Source organism: Acanthopagrus latus, chromosome 9 (genome assembly GCF_904848185.1).
Source record: "Acanthopagrus latus isolate v.2019 chromosome 9, fAcaLat1.1, whole genome shotgun sequence".
NCBI lineage: Eukaryota > Metazoa > Chordata > Actinopteri > Spariformes > Sparidae > Acanthopagrus > Acanthopagrus latus.
The window spans coordinates 21,137,743-21,157,608 of NC_051047.1; the positions used below are offsets into that span (position 1 = coordinate 21,137,743).

General features: G+C 42.2%; 1 protein-coding gene across 2 annotated transcripts in view; it reads left to right on the top strand.

Moving 5' to 3' along the window:
- The first annotated feature begins 1,646 nt into the window (after positions 1–1,646).
- Positions 1,647–19,866, top strand: part of thsd7ba (thrombospondin, type I, domain containing 7Ba) — a 166,079-nt gene continuing 147,859 nt past the window's right edge. For both annotated transcript variants that reach the window (XM_037110810.1, XM_037110811.1), the window contains exons 1-2: positions 1,647–1,978; positions 9,104–9,283. In XM_037110810.1, the coding sequence (XP_036966705.1) occupies positions 9,121–9,283 (163 nt within the window). In that variant the 5' untranslated portion in view covers positions 1,647–1,978; positions 9,104–9,120. The remainder of the gene's footprint in view (positions 1,979–9,103; positions 9,284–19,866) is intronic.

The following is a 19,866-nucleotide window of genomic DNA, read 5'->3' on the forward strand; positions in this document are numbered from 1 at the left end:
ATAGTTGTTTTGGAGGTAGTTTGAGGTGCTGTTAATGAGAGGTTTGCCTAATATTTGATTTGCCTTCACTGATATAAATATGGTGGACAATCGAATTAGAAAAAAACGGCTCTCTAGAAGATTTAAGAGGGTTAACTGTAGGGCTGTCGAATTAGACGGCATTAGTTTGTACCCAATAAATTGGCAGTGGAATTAAAAGCCATCGATTACTGAAACTGCCTTTTCTTCATTTGGAAGGCAGAATATATGTGCCAACATCTCTGTGAGGCTGCACGACGCTTTGATCTGAATGCTAACGTGCTTACAGTGAGTGCCGGTGTTCAGCAGGCAGGCATAAGGTTTACAGTGTAAACATTCCCATCAGCCTTGTGCTGTACTTTATGCATTCACCATACTTTATGCATTCAGCATAAAGTACAGCACGAGGCTGATGGGAACATTTGTGGTCTTGATAGCGGTCCGAGATAAAACTATTTATTCTGATTCCTTGGTCGTCTTGTTTTTTTTCGAGAGTAAACAACAACTACTGCACCAACTCGATGCAGAAATCCACATGAGGGGGAAAACGGTGTGAGGCAGCGCAAGCGCTTTGACTGTAATAGAAGTCTTAAGTTGAGATTGAATAAAGATTAAATGAATTGTTTGTCCGTACCTGAAACCTCATGTTCGCAATTGATTTTTGCTCCCTCCACCAGGACCACCTTTCTCCCATCCTATTTGTTGGCTTTTATTTAGTTAGTCGCCAGCCAGAGGACAAGAGGCGCAGCTACAGAGACAAGCTCATTTTAACCACAATGGAATGGCAAGGCAAGGCACTTAAAAGCCTTGGGAAATAAAGGTCTGGGTTGCTGGGATCCCGGGTTTTTCAGGAGCGTGGCCAGTAAGGGCAATAAAGGAGCAGAGCTGAGAGGTAGGGCCAGTGAGGCAGGGGTTGGGGGGGTGGTGGGGTGAATGGGGGACGAGGGCAGGAAGTGTTAATAGAATCAGAGTTTCCTCTGGATGAGCTCTCGGAACAGGCTTGGCTGGAGGGTTGACATGTAATCATTGGATGTCATAGTAGAGCAAAAAAACCCAGGCTGCAACTCTTGAGGCTGCACTCTTGTCTTTGATATCGCTGTCAGAATGTGACACAGGCTATGACAAATCATGTAAGCCTCGCAGTTTCTCGTAAAATTCAAAACAACAACCAACCCTGAGCTAATGCGACGTGCAAAAGCGACGTTGCTCAGGTCTAAATATAGAAAATATAATAATCCTTCTTTATATGCGCAGAAACTTTCTCTTGAGAACTTTTTTTTCCCTGCTTAGATTAATGGTAGAATGAATAAGACAGAACAGATGAGTGGATTATAAATCACAGCAAAGTCGTGCCTCTCGACCGCTGATGGCGTATAAAGTGAAAGGACGCTGCCTTCAGGTCATGCATCTTTATGAGGCATCCGACACTGTCGCTCATCCCTCTTTGCTCCTTTTAGCTTTTGCACACCCCTGCGATGCACGGCAGCAATCAACAATGCATCATGTTAAAGAAATATAATCTTGAACGTGTCAACGCGGGAAGCGTCAGATTTTGCTCTGCTGAGGTATCGGTTGTTTTCATCAGTGTCTTTTTCATCTCTCCTCTCTCTCTGTCCTCTTCAGACCTTGCAGCCCGGGGTGACTCTTGTGCCAGCCCCAGCAGGAACATCAGTGGGTGGGTGCCTGACAGAGCCAGCACCGGGGAGTTAATACCGCTCAGTGTTGCTGGAGGTGTGACACAGTCCCAGCCCCCTACACATTGATTCACACGGGATTAAGCCACTGCATGATGCTTCAGGCGGGACGGCTGGCGCAGCTGATTTACCGTCCCTGTCAGACTTAACGTCTTCGGAGGCCTCCTCTGCCCTGCTCTTGTCCTCTGTGGAAGAACTAGTAAAAAGCATCTGCCACCGCACCAACCGTATCACCTAAAGGGATGACTGGAAGTCATCTTGCTCAGGTACGGTGTATCTTGCAAAATCACGCTGTGTCGGATCAGCCTGTTCTCACTCCAGATGTGTCAAATGCAGCAGCCTGGTCAGAGGCCCTACTCTTCCAGGTTTGACCCCGTAGTTATCTCGCTAGTGTTACTTTTTGAAGCGCCCCATCTCGTGCAGTCGTGCAGACAGCGAGAAAAGTCATCGTTCAGGGGTGTTTTGGGTGGTTGGTTGGGTAAAACACTGGATTTTCCTCACACATAGTTTCATTTCCTGTTTCTAAAAGTCAGGGGAGATTCATTGTGTTATGTAAGTAAGGTAATGAATGTTAATGTTAATACATGGTGGTGAGTGATGTACTCACTAATGTTATGTGACATGAGTTACGTGACTGAGAGAAGTGATTTTGACCCAAAATATTATCTTTTCCAAAAGCTAACCAAGTAGTTTTGGTATTAAAATGTAAACGAGTAGATTTGTGCCTCAGCCTAACCCAACAGTGACCATGTGACACCACTGATAACAGCCGAAACATCCTAACAAGTCATCAATCATTTGTCAAGTGTTTGCCAGGAAGCTTAATTTTGAAAGTCTAACCAGATGTCGCATTTATATTATTGTTGACCTGACTGCACAGCCATTCACATGCAAAGCTGATGCCAGAGCAGTAGGTTAAAGAACCATAGTCTGTAACTTGAAGTTACTGACCATACTGCCATATATGACAAATTGGGTGTGGGTACATTTTGGTCAGATGTAATTATTTATGTGTGTTTGCAGTTTTTCCAGTTGATTATGCAGAATAATGGGTTTCATTCCAGGGTACAGTGACACTGACAACGCTTTTTTGATGACAGTAGCAAGACTTAAGCTAAATAAATTAACAACAACCTTGAATTTTGAGAACTGTTGGTAAATCTAGGATATTTAACCAAAAACTCGTAAAAACTAAATGATATGCAAAATAGACGAATGGACTAATGAACTAATTAGGCTACTGTTTTAACAACTCCTACCTGCATGCATTGTCCTCTTAAGCTATTGATTAGGAAAGCAGTCTTTTCCACCGCCCCAGAATATCTCTTAGTTTGATTATGCTGCTTAACCTGTTGCACTGGCACTGGTGAAAATCTCACATTCAGTGATATTCTGTGTAATGCAATCTGACATTACCACTTCTTGGAAGAAGCAGATGTATGGACTGAATTTATCTGAGCGACGGAAAAGCAGCAACAACAAAACAGCTTGGTCAAACATGGATGGCAGCACAGCACTTTTGAGTGCTGTGGATATGTTGATGTTATTTCGCTATCAAAAAGAACGAGTGAGTTCGAGGAATAATGCCGACAGTCATCAGAATCTTCCTCGAAAACTTCACAGAAGAAGTGCCTCTGTTATCTGATGTTTTAGCTGCTCCTCTCGAGCTTTGTTTTCCGTTAACATGTGAGTGCTGTGCAGAACACAGGTAGCTGCGGTATTGTTAGGTGAGCGGGAATGACAGAGAGACAGCACTTCTTTTCAAACAGAGTTTGGAGATGACAACTGGATGTACCGAGTCAGAGTCAGTTTGTTGTACTACTGCGCTGAAGAGTGGCATTGACACTGAGTAAACAGATGCCTTTTCCACTTACCTTTCAGCAGACAAGAAGGACACCTGTAACCACGGTACGGTACAGTAGCTGTGCACAAACGTGGTGACAGCAGTAGCCTCGGAATGTTTAGAGAACGCTAAAATAATAATAAAAAAAAAGTATCACAAAATTGGGATAAAAAGTTTCAAGGATAAAAACCAGACTGATTTGTATTTTGTTTTTGTTGACAAAAACAAGACTGAAATGGCTAACATCCAATGAGTTAAATGTTGCCTTTTGGTCAGAAGACTAAAACTATCAGTGTACAGTGTAAACAATATTACTGGTCCAAACACTGTTGCCAGATGATGATGATGAAGAAGAAGAATCAATCGAAGCTACGGTATGGTTGAAGAGGTTCTGTGGAACTCCTGTCTTGTGCTGGAAGCCCGTCATTACTTTATGTCGGCGGACTCCATTTCTGAGCTAACATTAGCTACCGTTACACTGAGACAGGGCACTCGATCACCGCTGCGCGTTCATGTGGTGACGTAGGGAGCCGACTGCAAAACGGACTGGAAGTCAGCTACAATGACAAATCGTCCACAGACTTGCAAGAGAAGGTGTCACGTTACCATCCTCTTACATATGGCCAATAAAAAAGGGATGCACATCTTCAAATGCTTACAACCTACAAACTTTTGACATTAAAGTTAAGGAAAGACAGCTCTAATCACAGTTAGGGGTGGGCAGCTAAAACACATGGTTAAAGGTTGGGAAGGTGATTCTGAAGCACGATAGTTGATTGTTTTGTTGAGTCTCATTCCTGGGTCGTCAAATCCCATCTGGGTAAGAATTCCGGGCTGATTACCAACCCAAAGCTTCGGTATTCGACCGCCTGGGATGAGACTCAGCTATCGACTACCTTTCTCTACACTCACCTTCCCTACCCTTGAGGTTTAGCGGAGTTTGAGGAAAAGTCAATACAAAGGGAAGTGCTAATTGAAGGTCCATTATGGGTCGAGAACTCCACAAACCCATCCGCTACTTCAACCTACACATAATTCACCCAGATGCGTACAGGGCAAACTGCTTTGTTCAGGCACAGATCGTTGGCATTGAATGCAGCGGATTTGTCCAATGTTAATGTGATTCCCAGTGTGCAGTGCCCGTCCTTTATGAAACGTGAGCAGAGGCTCAACCTTGTTCTGGAAGCATCAAATACATGGCGCGCTTCAGAGATGTCATCATCCGTTCAGCTAACAAAATTGGGAAGTGGTCTTTGTCACGGTCCTGAATGGAACAACGCAAACAGTGTCAAATGAAATGCGGGGGAATAAAACAGAGATGGACAGCAGTTTCCTCCCATAACAGTCCATACAGTGACAGCTGCAACCCACAAGCCGGCGATCAAAGGAATACAAAAAACAAAACAACAAAAAAAAAAACCTGATGTGTGTTGCGTTTGTGATTGGTACAGTGCAGTCATGGTCGCTCCTGCCAATGAAAACATCTGCAGAAAATCAGCAGGTTTTTGGTGAGGATAGATCTCGGTTTTTATTTTGCCAGACCCAATTAAGAACAATTACATGCACGGCAACAAAGAGGAAAATACTTGCAGCTTTGTTAACCTGAATATGCTGGACGCGGTACACAAAGAAGAGCACAGGGATACGGGCAGGAATCTGAGTGAACGAGCCGGTCAGCCACATAATGGTTTGGAAATCCAGGGAAGAGGGTGGCATCTCTGGTTAACGCGCCGGGATCAAAATGCCTTTGTTCCCACTCCAGACAGAACTGGCTGTTTGGCTCGTTTCAAGAGAAGCTGGAGGATCACATGGTGATTGTTCAGAGCCTTGGCACAGCAAATTAGCTTTTGCCATTCATTTGGAAAGACCTGATCAAACATTAATTATTTTGACCACCTGCGAAGGAGAAGGCTGAGGAGTGTTGCTCATCTGCTCCCTTACGGTTGCTGCAGGGTCCGTACTCTCTGAAGCCAGTGAACGCCTCCCCCCACCCCCCACGAACAAGGACCACAGGAGACAGGGGAGCAGATTGCATTCCATCAGATCATGGAGTATCTAATAGGATGCACGGCAGCATCTGAGCCGCGCTGCTGTTTGCCAGGTTTGCAGTGGCCACTGAGAGCCTGGCATGATTTCTTTGACCCAGATATTTAGCAGCTTAAGAGCTTTTCTTTTTTTTTTTCCCTTTTTTTTTTTTTTTCTTTACTGTTTTTAAGATTTGCAGTATAGCCTGTATTCCTCCTCTACTGACAGGCACAGGCAGGATGTGTCGGAGCGGTATGGACACAACGCTTCAAAGTGAGGCGGCTCAACAAAAGCACCCATATTTTACACTATAGTAAATCTTAAACGTCCAGTTCGATAAAACAATACAGCGATGCCTCGGGGTCATGTTTTTCTTCCGATGCTTGTTTTTTCTTTTTTTTTTGTTCAAGACCATGTTTTTCAATCAGTCGTGGCATGTTCTGACAGCCTACGGAAAGCGCTGCCCGTCCCATGAATAGTCAAATTAGACTGGCTGGGGGGAGGATGTAATCTGGGTGCAGTCAGGTATGGCTTCCAGAGCAGCGCAGCCCGAGAGGTTGGCTAGTAATCAGCAACCAGAGGTGTCTAATTGGCGGCTGTGTAAGTACCAGACTGCTCTGCTCGTTCATCCAAATAGAATAAATTCTGTGGTCATCAGAAAGTGTGAGACAGAGGCAGCTTTGATTAAAGAAAAAAAAAAAGAAGTGCATATATTGTATTAAAAGCAGAAGAGACAATTAACCCTATCACTGTTCTCCGGGGTTGACAGATTTCCGATGATATGTGCCCGGATAGTGTGTGTGAAAGATTAGCACTGAGGACAGATACAAATAAGAGCTCTATGTTGAATTGCCGAGCTCTGAATTTGAGTTTATAAGCATCTGACACAAAGAGACCAAAACACTTTGGATGACTATAGAATAACACATCAAACCCAGTGCAAAATTGGACAGTCCATCAAAAAAGCGCGGGCCCCTGGCAGCCCGCTTCTGGGAACCGAGCCATCTCTACCATGCAATTCTTTCTCATTAAACAAATTTTTGCCCCCCCTGAAACACAGCTAAAGCAGCAACGTAAAAAATCTAATTTCCCCCGAATGAAGTCGAGCAAAAAAATAATCTAGCACCTGCCATTTGCAGAAATGCGCCATGTGTAAATAATCCTGAATCTTAAATGCCTGCTGCCTCTCAGTGGTTAATCTACCATTAGATACCCTCAGTGATACTTGGTTATCAAGAGGAAATGTAAAACCACTGTGTTGTGGTGGTCTGCGACGACGAAAGGAAATCAAATTAAAAACTGATTTTCTCATTGTCATGATGCACTTTAAAGGGACGGTTCACCCCCATCAAAAATATTTTCTCTTACCTGTGGTGCTATTTTATCCCTTTAGCTTGTTTTTTGTGTTGCCGAGCTTTAGAGGTCTCATCTGTAGAGATGTTTGCTGTCTTTTGATTGTAATAGAGCTAGAAGGCACCCGGCTTGTGGTGCAAGAAATCCTTTGAAAACATCAACAGCAATGACTCTTTCCTGCCAACTCATTCTTTCTTCTAATGCATCAAGTACCCCCTCTACTAGTCTTGCGTTGCCAGACTCACCACCACAGCACTGTGTCTGCAGTGGAGGAAGGTCTGACTGCACCAATCCTCTTGGGCGGTGCTCAGCCTCTAGGATGCAGCAACTGTACCACTGCAAAATAGCGTCAGAGGAAAGTTGGTCAGCGCATGAGAGGGCAGCCCTGCCATTAAAACGACTAAATCCCTGGTAAAAGATAAGATATCCGCTGCTGGTGTGTTGACGGTCATGGCGTTGGTTACGTGGCTAGTGTTAACTTCCCAGTTTGAGCGTGTAGGTTTGCTTGCTTGAGAGGTTGTTGTTGATCGTCATCAGCCGACATCTGGTAAGCCAGACTTACCCTCTCGCATCAATTCCTGAGGCGTCGTTGGAGTGTAGCAGTATAACACCAACTCACGGGTTGGTCAGCGCCGGTTGAATGAGTCATACTATAGACTTTCCTTGCATCCTGTTTGTGACCAAGAGTGACTAGTTTTTGATGTATGTCTCACAAGTAACAGTAAATGATATTACCTATGTCACTAGTGTAACAGTGATGTAATGCAAGTCAGGTACGTGCTGAGATGTCAGTTAAGTCATGCTGTGAGATTCAACATGGTCATTCAAACCCAAAGTAGGACCTTTTATATGCAGTTTGACATTAGCGGTTGTAGTATGTCATAATACGTGAAAGTGTTTGTCAGCAAGCTTTACTTTCAAAGTATAACCACATATTGTATGTTTCATGTTCTTGCTAACTTAGCCGTGGAGCCCTGCATGTGCAGAACTGACGCTAGAGGGGGCAGGTCAAACATGAACAACCCCCGTATTTGTCAAACTTTACGCCACTGACCAAGCTGCCGTATTTTGTTAATTTGGGCACAAGAACATGCAGAAGGAAGGGTACATCACCAATTAGCTAGCTAACATTACAGCTTAGCTTATAGAATCTCTCTGAATGATAATATCAACCATCCATCTCAACAGCGAGTTACAGCTCTACTGATAATCTCCGAATAAGTTGTTAAAAAATACATCTTATACCGACTTGTGAATTTCAGAGCATCTCACAATTTGTTTAAACTTTTTAGAGTTACAGTTCTTTTATTTCTGTGATATGCAACAACCCCATGTGTTGCAAAGATTCATGCAATTTTAATTTAATGCCAAATTATGTCTACAATAATAAGCTCAGCTGTGAATCAGAAAGTGTTTTAGATTTCTACACCGAGTTCTGCTCGCAGAATGACAAAAAAAAAAAAAAAAAAAAAACTGCAGGGAGTGTGCTGTGGGATGATAAGCCAATAATAACAAATCTCACAATACCCAAGTGCTACGGTGCAGCAAGAATTGTTTTTGGGGAAAATGAATCACCCTCGTCATGAACACCATAACATCAGTCTCTCAAAGCATCAGGTGTTGCAGATTCAATTCCATATTCATTAATTTTGCTGTTGGTGCAACACAATTAGAGGCGTAGTGAATCCAGGACTAATCCCCAACACTCCTAGGACATGAATCAGGGTAGCAGGAGATAGGAATAAATGAGCTGCAATAAAAAGGTACTAATACCCTGTATTACTCCAAGCTTAAAGTCTCCCCTTCTTTCAATACATGTTTCCACTTCTACCATGGGAGGCAGGGATGCTCAAGCCTCTCTGACTAATTATTTTTGGTCTATGTGGGAGGAAAAGCGGGGATGGTGTCACACTCGTATGCAGGATTTGACAACATGAGACGGTATGATTCACATGTGAGAGAGTGTTACACACTTTGCAAGGTGACACTAAATGTCATGTTGTTGGGCCGGTATGGTTTCAGTGAGACCTTTTCCACTTCCCTCATTTTTAAAGAGCCACAAACGATCTCCTACCCGGGCTTTTCCTATGGCCCCCACGTCTCGGGGAGTTTTTTTTTTTTTTTTTTTTTTGTGAGTGATATGCTGATGAATTCCCTTTTCTTCCCACAGGAGTAAGAGAGGAAGCAATGGGCTGGACTATGACTCTGAAAGATGACTTTGGGGTCATTGCCTGGACACGGCGAGGAGCAGGGAACTACCTCAGCCTCTTCCTCCTCTTGTCTCTCTTTTCCTTTTCAGTCCAGTCCGACATTGTGTTTCCTCGGGACCATCACTTCTCATGGAAAGCAGGTAAGATGTCAGTTGCTCTTCTTCGCCGTGATTGTCTTAATCAGTGTCCGTTTTTGACTTTTCAAGTTGAATCACCCGGGTAAAATCTCTTTCATCTCTGAAGCAAAATAATCAGATGGTAGTTAGTTATAATGAAGGGTTGAGCGACAGGACAGATTTATCGACAACTGGCCAATTGGCTGAAGGAGAGCTGCTGCTCAGCGTCGAGTTAGCTGCAAGCTAACGGAGTAGCACAGCGAGGTAAACAGAACACTGGGAACACAGGTGAGCAGGGAAGTAGAAAGTGACAACAAGACCTGAGAAGACATAACTACGAAATGAAATGGGGGCGAAAAAAAACAAAAAAAACATGGCACACGAGTCTTATGTCGGTTCGCTTAAAGAAACAAACCACTTTACTTATTGGCAGATGTCGGATGTTGTGCTGATAATATAACATATCGCCCAACAGCGTGAATTCCACACACTGAGATACACAACTGCACTCCGCTGCTTGTGATTTGCCAGAGGTAGCTCCAATGCTTATATTTGCATTTCCGACCATCTCAGTGTGAGGATTTAACAAGACAGACCTCTTTGAACCTGTTATGGTTCTTACTGCTGGATATGCTGCATTGTGGTAGCCCACACACAGGCGCACAATCCAGTACACCAACTGTGCACACACATACACACACACACACCAGAGCCTGACAGCCATTACTACTTCTTATAATGGGGGGAAGAAGATACTGTACAATTACATTTTATTTTCAGTGCAGCCAGTTGTGTGGGGAGAGTAATCCTCTTCTTTCTGACGCCCGTTGTTGGGAGCATAAACCTCAGGACACCATCAAGCCTGGGGGTACTTACACCCGGCCAGTTAGCATAATAATGCCTTGTTTGTGATGGACTATCCATCCACAGCCCCCTGGTGACAACTGGAGCCATAATGATGTGTATGTTGTCGTAACGTGACAAGGTTAATGAGACGTCGGTGCATAGTAAATAATCATGTCCTGGTATGTCAAGGATTTATTGCCTTGCTTATATCTGATGAAGTGCTTTTAATGAACAGTGTGCTGCAAACAGTACATATATGTAATGTTTTATGAATATTGAGTGTAAATGTATTGATTATTAAGCTCTTTTTTTTTCTAATTCATTCATGCAGTGTTTTATAAAAATCAACATGTATCATATTCATGACTGAACCTTTTGAACACTGTATGAAAAGGTCACATCTTACCTCAACCTCCATATAAAGGGGATTTGAGGTAATCTCAAGATTCATCCTGTAGGTACAACTGGAGCGCAGTCCTTCACTTGCTTAACAAATTCAATTGAAAACGCATTTCCAAAGCAGCTTGAGGAGGAAAACTTGGCCTTCCCACACAAAAGCCCCACTTGCTGTGCGATTAGCACTTTCATTTCTCACTCTGCGGTTGGGTAATGACACTGCCCAAGTGATAAAGAGATTGATTAATTTCACTTGAAAGAGCGTATGTTCAAAAGGGATGTAACCGGGACACCAAGTGTGAGGATTTGACATCCTTGCAGGGCTAAGATGGCTTATGAGTTGTTGCTTAACTGGATATGAAAACCACTTTGGAAACAAGAAAGGAAATCTCAAACTTAACATGCCTCTCACCTCTGAATATATCCTCCTAATGTCTGTTTGACTCGAGGGAAAACTGAGGGACTGTAACATTTCGGTATCGCAATGCTTTGAAGTTAATTCTTACAGCGGGAACTTCAGTCTAAGAACAGTCAGCTGTAAAATAAAAATGTGTTGAGTTACAGTACGACAGGTTTTTTTGGCATAGTTTGGTGTGAAACGAGCAAAAATTGCTCTTGGCCACCGATCTGTCTCATATCCACTGTTTCTGCAGCTGCTCCAGGCTGTATATCACAAGTATTACGCTCATTTTGGCAAATATTGATTTAACTTCTCCGTGTCCACCACGGACATAATATAGGCCTATTTAAATACATAAATTGGCTGACAGGCTCCTTTTTAATTCCTGACTTGTCAATGCAGGAAAGATGTGCTCTAAATTATGCACAGCCACCCTATTGTGTGTTTGGTGGGTCTATCTAGGCCAGCAGCATTGTGGGGTAAATCTTTTGTGTGAGACAGCTCCCAGAGCTGTGGCTAAGCCGGGAGTCTCTGGCTCAAACAGAGAACCGGAGCCATTTAAGCTTGACCTTCATCAGCGTCTCGGAGAGCAGAATATAGCGCTGAAACACTGCAGCTAATGGGGCTATTATTTAATTATTTAAAAAGTGAGTGTTCAAAGGCAGTCACTTTTAAACAGCCATGCATGCCCTTTTTTAACGGGAGGGTACACATTTATCATTAACTCACAGCACACTAAAAGGCACAAACTATGAGATAGTAATGGGAGTATAAAACTACCATGTATACTTATGAGGCTTATCATTGTCAACCACAGATGGTGGAATTGTCTCAGCCCTGTGGCCACGATAAAATGTTGGCATTTTGCATTTCTGAAAACTGCAGGTACATTTACATTTGGACCTGTCTTATCCATGTACAACACGCGTCATATCATTTTCACATTACATGTCAATGAGCTGATTTCATGGCACAATATGGTGATATCGCCAGGGTTGATATTGCTCCTGGAACATCATGATTAATGTTACTTCAGGACCATCACTGGAGCTGACCAATCACATTTTTTACACGAGACAGCTTTGTGACTCGGAAAAACTGGCAAACTTTTACAAAGTTATCCTTTGTAACATGTGTTTAGCATTACGAAAGGGTGTCTTTTGTTCCCAAACCATGGTTTACTTACCAAGAATTTGTCAATCCAATTGTCGAAATAAATGTTTGCTAAGTACACTTCTGCAGTAAAAAAAAAAAAAAAACTTGGACTTTTCTCTTTGTTATAACTTTCTATTAATTTCAGCTGAATTTGTTTCAGCTTTTCGATTTCTCTCATGCCACTATGCTGTGCTCTTGCTCTGGTTAGGTTTAGGCACAAAAACTATTTGGATAGGGTTAGGAAAGCATCATGGTTTGGCTTTATGGCACGCTCATGAATGGAGATGGTCCGACAAAAAAATAGCCAGTTACGGTCACCGCAGAAACTGCTGGAAATGTCGCCACAGCTCCTGAAAACATCCACTGGTGTGACTGTCCCCTGCTTTGCAGCCTTGTTGCCTTGTAATAACAACATCAATCCCCCCTCCTCTTCCTGCTGCGACAGGTGGCTAACATTATGAGATGCTATGTTTGGTACACATGTCAACCTTGGACGTTACTGTGGGTTGCATCAACGTTAAGTGCTAACATAAGATCCTGGCAACTTGGCTGATATTTCTCTGTCTAAACCTAACCAAAGACTGACAGAAAACCGAAAAAGGATGACATCAGACAGACTGTCTTGAACACTGGCCTGCAGGTTGGCACATGAAAATCAGTGTTTCAACATTTCTAAGAGTCACACCATTGGTTATGTTTGAGCAGAGGTCGGGAGAATTTTGAGCCTCGTTAGTGGTAATAAGTAGTTTATTTGTCGAGACCGAACCTGACCATAAACGCAGCATTTTAACAACATAAAATAATCTTATCTGTGGTTTGTAGAATTGTAGAATTGTACATTGCCAACATTTATTCTGACAGTTAGGTTGGTTATCTATTTTTATTTCCGATGTGAAATTCTGTGTGTGAAAAATGTGACAGAAAATCAGTTCCTACTGTAAATGCCCTCACAACAAATCGGAGCTGTCGACTGGGAGAGCACGATGTATTGTTGTATTTTTTATGTCAGTGTTGTTGCACTGCTGTAGATGGCATGTAATTTATGTGTTGAGGAAATTGATTTTTCAAATATTTGCAGACAAGTGAACGTCTGCAAACTCCAGCGGTTGCCTCTTCAATTTTGCTTTTGAAATTCAGGAGATAACATGCAGCCCTGTGAGCTTCAGGATGCTGATATCCTCCAAAACAGAGCTTTTGAATTGGATTTATTCCGACTTCCATACGCGTCTGCATTGAAATGCAGCACAGGAGGACACCATGCTCTTCCTGTGTCAGCTTAAGTCGAGGGGAGAAGTAAGAACTCCTCTCCCAGGTTTCCATTTGTCACCTTTGAGACGAGCCTAATTTTTCTCTATAAAAAGATCTTTAAAATGCCTAGATGCACCTATCAGAAGTTATTTGTGTGTTTTCACAGCCTAGTTTAACCAACAGGAGGAGAGCCGCTTTATTCTTAGATACAAGAGCTCATCCCAGATGGGGCTGTATTGTGCATCAAAGCTTCTTTTTTTTCCCCAAAAACAAAAAAAGGAAAGAAAAAAACCTTTTTAATTTCTTTCTTTTTTTTTTTTTTTTTTTTTGACAAGGGAATCCAGCTGGTTCAGTAGAGTGAGGTTTCTTAATCTCTGAAGAGGAAAATGTGATATCCAGAAACAATTTAACAATACGTTGGAGACTGTGTACAGGATTAAGACTGCAGAGAGTGCTATGATTAAAACAATGCATTTATATTAAAGCAGTGACTGTATGTCCTCATTTGAATTGTTTCATTTATATTTCCTTTTTGGCTATTGAAATAAAACCACATGAGTCGCTGTTTTGATAAATCCTGCCAAATCCTGGTTCTCCGCAGGACTGAATAATTAAGCAGTCTATTGTTCATTTACATTACGTGGGAACTTGGAGCTTTAAGAGCTGACGGGCAATGATTTTCAAAAGATTGAGAAATCAATAAAAGGTTTTTCCTTAATGAGAAGGATCTTGGCTCCGGCTGTATTATTCAATGAGCTCACGGGGGGATGAAGCACACAGGACACCGTCTTTCCCAGGGGGCATTGTGACTGTAAGAAAATATAAACCAATAGCGTGCAGTGATACAGTCAGGCAACATTTACATTTCATTTCAGGGTCTGAGTGTGTTTATTTGCAATTTCACCACACTGTTGCGCCATCAAAGCTTAAATCAAACATCGCTGCTGCAGTGAGCTTCTGTTGTTTCTGAGAAATAAGCTCAAAGGAGGCACTGTGCTAGGATGGAGTCTACCACAATTTCATATTAAAACCAGATGGCACTGAATAATTTAGAATGGGCTGGTCTTCATGGTGACAACGAACACAAAAAATAAAAAATAAGATGAAAAAATCACATAGGTCAAAGACATTCTTTAGCCACTTGACTGCATGTGGACATTATCTAGCTAACCTCACACCGAGAAAAGGTGCACCACCCTGTCAGATGTTACTGTCACAGTCAATATTGGACCTAGTGGATGATAGAACAGTACTATAAAGGGAGTCATACTTGTTCTGACGGTGGTGCTGGAGGAAACAAAATGAAGGAATCTCCAGATCCAACGGGCTCCTTCCTCTTTCGGAGCGTGACTGTGCAGAGTAATTGTTATGTACAGAACTGACCCGGAGGTGTGTCCACTGGAAGTGTGAGCCTTGAGGTGAAGCAACAGAGAATCCCACAAACAATAAATCATAAACGTAGGTCTCGTGTGACCGGTGCTGTAGGTGTAGAGACCCCCTCGTGGAGCTGATCAGCTGTAAATAACAAATGACACGCTGGATGGAGAACAGGTTATTGTAGGAAATCGGGGAATGTGTTCACAGCGCTGCCATAACTGATTACTCTCGTGGAGCTGAATGCAAATCAAGTCTGGCGTATGCAAGCGCTGACACGAGTACACAGGCCTCCCTCACCGTGTGTGCATGAGTCTGGAAGTTACAAAGGACCCATGTTTCAACTTCAGACTTGATTATTTTCATATCTGTTTCAGTCCGATATCGGATTACAACACATAGCTGTGAGTGATGTTCTTCCCTCCTGTCTCACTACACTGCTGTCCTCGCGATCCTGCTCTGAGCTTTGTCATGGAAATATCCTACGAAGGACAAGTGCACAGTATAAGCCGGCTTAATTTGCAAAAAACACATCTCTTCCTCTGTATTTCAGCCTGCTATGCACATTGGGATTTTTTTTCACACCTCAAAACGTACTTTTCAAAGATGCTCTCCAAACTTGATGCCAGACTTGGATGTGGATGGTGAAAGTAAAACTTTTTTCACCACAATAATATTTTCCTGAATATAAGTGGGAGCAGAACTGTGAAGAAGCAAAATTTCGTCTGCCTCAAACCCTCATTTTTGATTGATCAATAGAGCCCACAGTACAGTTGTTAACTGATTTTCATTGAGAATGTTGAGACAGCAAAAAAAAAAAAAAAAAAAAAAACCTGACATGAAATGCGACATTTGCACATCTAAGATACATTTGAAGGTGGTTTGAAAAGAGATTCCAATCAGATTTCGTCGGTTGCGTCTCAGTCCTGACTCTGACTGCGGATCTCACTGGGTTTTTTGAGTCACCTGCACCGGGACATAACAGCGACTTCCTATCTAAAGTGACAGAGGTGCATCGGGGCAGCTGAGCTGGATCAATTCTGCTATTCGGATTTCTGCACTGTGATCGTTTAGCTGGTGCGATGATGGATCTCCATTTCTCATGCTTACATGTTGGAAAGCCACCTCACCTGTGTACGCAGTCAATGATGTCATTACCACAGCAGCCCATGCGGACAGGTTGTCGATGTCTGGACACACAGATCTGATTAGATCACTTGCAAATAACAGTGCGGACAGTCTGCGTGAAAGATCTTCTTTGGGAAGCAAATCTGATTTGTGTGCGGTTTGAACAAAGTCGACGGCAGGGGTGCCAAAAACGTCCTCTTTTGGATGGCCAGAAATGAAACCAATGAAACAGTAGGGTCTGGTCCAAAAGCAAAAACCTACTGTAGAGCATCTTTAAAATGCAAAATGGAACAAGGATCCCAACTGACTTCAAAGTGTCACTGTTCTTGGATTGTGAAAATGAAAAAATTCATCTGGGATTCTACATAATTATTTAGAGAGTGTTTTTTCTTACAAGATAAAACAGCATAAACAGACACTGATATCATGATTATTAAAAATTGCATTCAAAGGTGCAATTTGTAATAATTTGCAAAGTGTTGAATGCGTAAGAAGAGCAAAAAAAAGGGGGGGGGGTGCTAAATTCTGCAGTAAGATAAAGCATTCAGGTGGCACAAAGTTTGCAACTATTACAGAATGACACTTTGACAGTAATAGGAAACAATTTGAAATCTTGCACCATCTGCAGCCCTGAGCCCTTAACATCTGCTCCAATCCCAGTGATGGGACGTCCCATCTGGCTGCAGAAGATGCTTACCTGAGAGTCCCTCCTCGAGTTTGCTTGTTTAGCTGATGAAGAGTTCTCCATCAGAGTCGGGACCACGGGTGCAATTAAAAGGCACATTTTTCTTTGCTGCCTCACAAAGTTGAGTTACGTTAGTAAGTTTTTTATTTGTTTGATGAATCGGTTTCTAATTTGACAATACAAACTTACAGCTGTTGCTAACGTAGAGTATGTTAAGTTATTAAGTGCACTGGAATTACCTGCAACCTTCATGGTTTACATGCTTTTATTCAGTAGCCACAACTTATCTACACATTTTTACATGATGTAAACTTTCTTTGCGGGTCTTCGGGGTGTTTAAATGTTTAACTGCTTCAATATAATGAGTGGTGTGAACTCTCAGCAGTGCAGTACTTTCATTCAACTCATGAATTCAAATTAAAAAAACTTTCAAACAATGCAGAAGTGTGGCCAGAAATATTCATTTAACTGGGCCTGGGGGGTATAAGGTGGAACCATGGCAAAAAGTGAAACGTAGATCAACCAACAGCTTATCACTCTTCATTGTGAGTGTCTGTCATGCCAAAATCTTATACATTTCAGAGATGGCAAAGAAATCAAGGTGGCGAAGTCTGTGTTAACTGTCGACAGTGTTCGGCTATTCCCAATAGTGTGATAACCAAAGAAGGTCAGGCAGAACTGGGACTCTGATGAGAGGTTGAAAGGAGTTTTTTGCAAGGCGAGGCAGGATATATGGGCTGAGGTGATGCGGGTGGTGGGCGCCTCAGTAGAGATGTAGATCTGTGGGCAGGCAGGCTGGCTGGATAAGATGTGAAGCCGGAGCATTGAAGCTATTCAGTTAGTGAAGGTCACAAACACAAGGAAACAAAACGCAAGCAAAAAGCACCCCAAGGCCTTTTCATCTGTACTGTAGTAGGCTAAACACTTTGCTGAGTGGCCGAAGAACTGAGCTTTAGATGCCGCAGGCTGGTGAGCTGATGGGGAAACAGGTGAACTCATGCAAACAGGAAGAGGAGTGCAGGCTACCAGGCGAGAGGAGGTGGATAGCCACGGCAAGAGACATGCAACCAAAGACGAGAAAAGAGAGACAAACACTGGGACACAATGAAAAGAGAAAACAGGAGCCTAGTTCAAGGCCACGATGGATAGTTCCTTAGCAATTACAGCGGAGGGTCGAGACTGTCGGTTTTGGTTTCGAGGTGCTGGAGGGTGGAAGAGCCTTCTCGACGTTGGTGCTCAGGTTTTTTGCTCATCATCTAGACTTTCTCAGTGTGTGGCCTCTTAAGAAGAACCTGTCCATAGAGCTTTGTTTTGACAAAGGCCAAGGTGACCCAGCAATCGTTCACACTTTCAATACAAGTCACATGAGGTCTCTCTATTGGTCCATTGTTGTTGTTTTTTTTTTCATTTAATTTAGATATAGCAAGGAACAATGACAAATAATGTTGAAATTTTCTAGTAGCTGAAGTGGACTGAAATTTTCAATTAATGTATGTTAATATAATCGTCACGTTTCTTGAGGTTTCCTTGCACACATGGCAGTCGCTAACTCACAAAATGTTTCTTGCTTTCGAATTGTTCTTTGTTTAATTATTATTTCATGGTGATGGTAGCTGACAGTTTCACAGCAGTCCTCAAAGGTTTTGTTTCCTGTCTATGACCCCCATAGTTCCATGGATAAATAACATATTGCTGTGGAGTGTAATAGGATACTAACAGGGTTTACATTAAGTCAGTCATCTGTCAGTCTGATTTTATGTTTCTGTAGTTTTTTATGGGACGCGGAGTGTTTTGCTTACTTTTTGGAAGGCACGCTTTATTTCCATGTAATCGCAATGATGACGGCTGCTGTGATTTGTCCTGTGGGCTCTGGTGTTGTGAGGAGTCTGACAACAGCTGTGTATCCTCGTCAAAGTGAGATTTCCTCTGCTGCATATGGAGAGCTTTCAAGGTAAATAAGCAATGATTCAGGATAGAAAGCTGCCGCTGCTGCTGCTGCTCTCTATGTTCCCAAACCTCTGCAACATCCTTAACACAGCACAACATCACAGTCCTTTAACCTTAGAGGCAGCAAATATGAAAAAAAAAACAAATTAGCAAAGACAATGCTGCAAGTGATATTAATATTGAGTGTTTTAATTGAATTGGCAGATAAGCCGCAACATGTTGTTTTTTTTTTTCTTTTTTTGCCCGTAACCGCACATCAGCAATCACACAGTTCCCTCTCATTAAGTCGGCCTCTCTCTGACTTGAGGGGTGAGAATGTAATTGCAGCACAAGCGCTGGTCTGAGATCGAGAAGGATGCCGCTCATCAGACGCACATCTGAAGGGAATAAGAACTTCCAGAGAGCGAGGAAATCATAAATTACGCTGTAGCGACGGTGGTTTCAGTGTTAGGAACAAGACAAACAAACAGTTTTGCAGCTGTGTGTTGTATTTCCTTTACCTCCCTGTGGGGCTTTAAGTGCAGATATAAACACATGACAGAGGTACGGAGGATGGTTAGGGCCAGGGTAAAAAAAAAAAGTTAGTTTCTTCACAATTCTTGACTTTTTTTTCAGAATTTTGAGATGAAAAATCTGAATCTTAATCCTGAGTTTAATCTCAGATGTTCAGTTTTAAGTACAAATACAAACAGGTTTACCACAAAGAGAAAGGTACTAAAAACAAAATAGTCTTACTTTATTCTCAAAGTTCTGAGAGTAAAATCAGAATTGTGGATTTTTTTTTCTCCTTTTCACAGAAAGGGACATTTTTGTTCATAGTAAAAAAAAAACATCTTGCTTGGCCTTCACACCCAAGAGACACCTGAGCGTTCTTTAAAATCATGACAAAACCCTAAACTTCACTACGACTGAAGGACTTCTGAGGCGTTTCTTTTTTTAACACAAAACTTACATGCAACCTTTTCCTCACTCAAATCAAGAGCGTGTCATAACAAATGGTTGAGTGTTTTCTTTTTGTAAACACTGTAAAGCTTACAAGATGTTCATTCTTGTTCCATCCATATAGTTTAAATTATGCAGTGTGGCATTTCAATTCAGCAAATTCCTGCAAATGTGCACAAATGCTGTCTTATTAAAATTTGAAATAAAGGAATGTGATTTCTTTTCTTTTTTTTTTTCCTTCATCCGCCTTCACCCATATCTCCCGTGGGTAGGCTGGATCAGCCTGATTAGGATCAAGGTGAATAAAAATTCAAAGTTGACTATTGATCCGAAGCTCCAATTAGATATTCTATATCTCGAGCTCTTTTAAAAGTCAAATCCCACATCTACTCTGCATCTTTCAAAAAGTGCCTTGGGCATAGTGTTGACGAAATAAAAAAAAAAAAAAATAAAAAATCCCACGAACAATAAAAGTGAATGACAAAC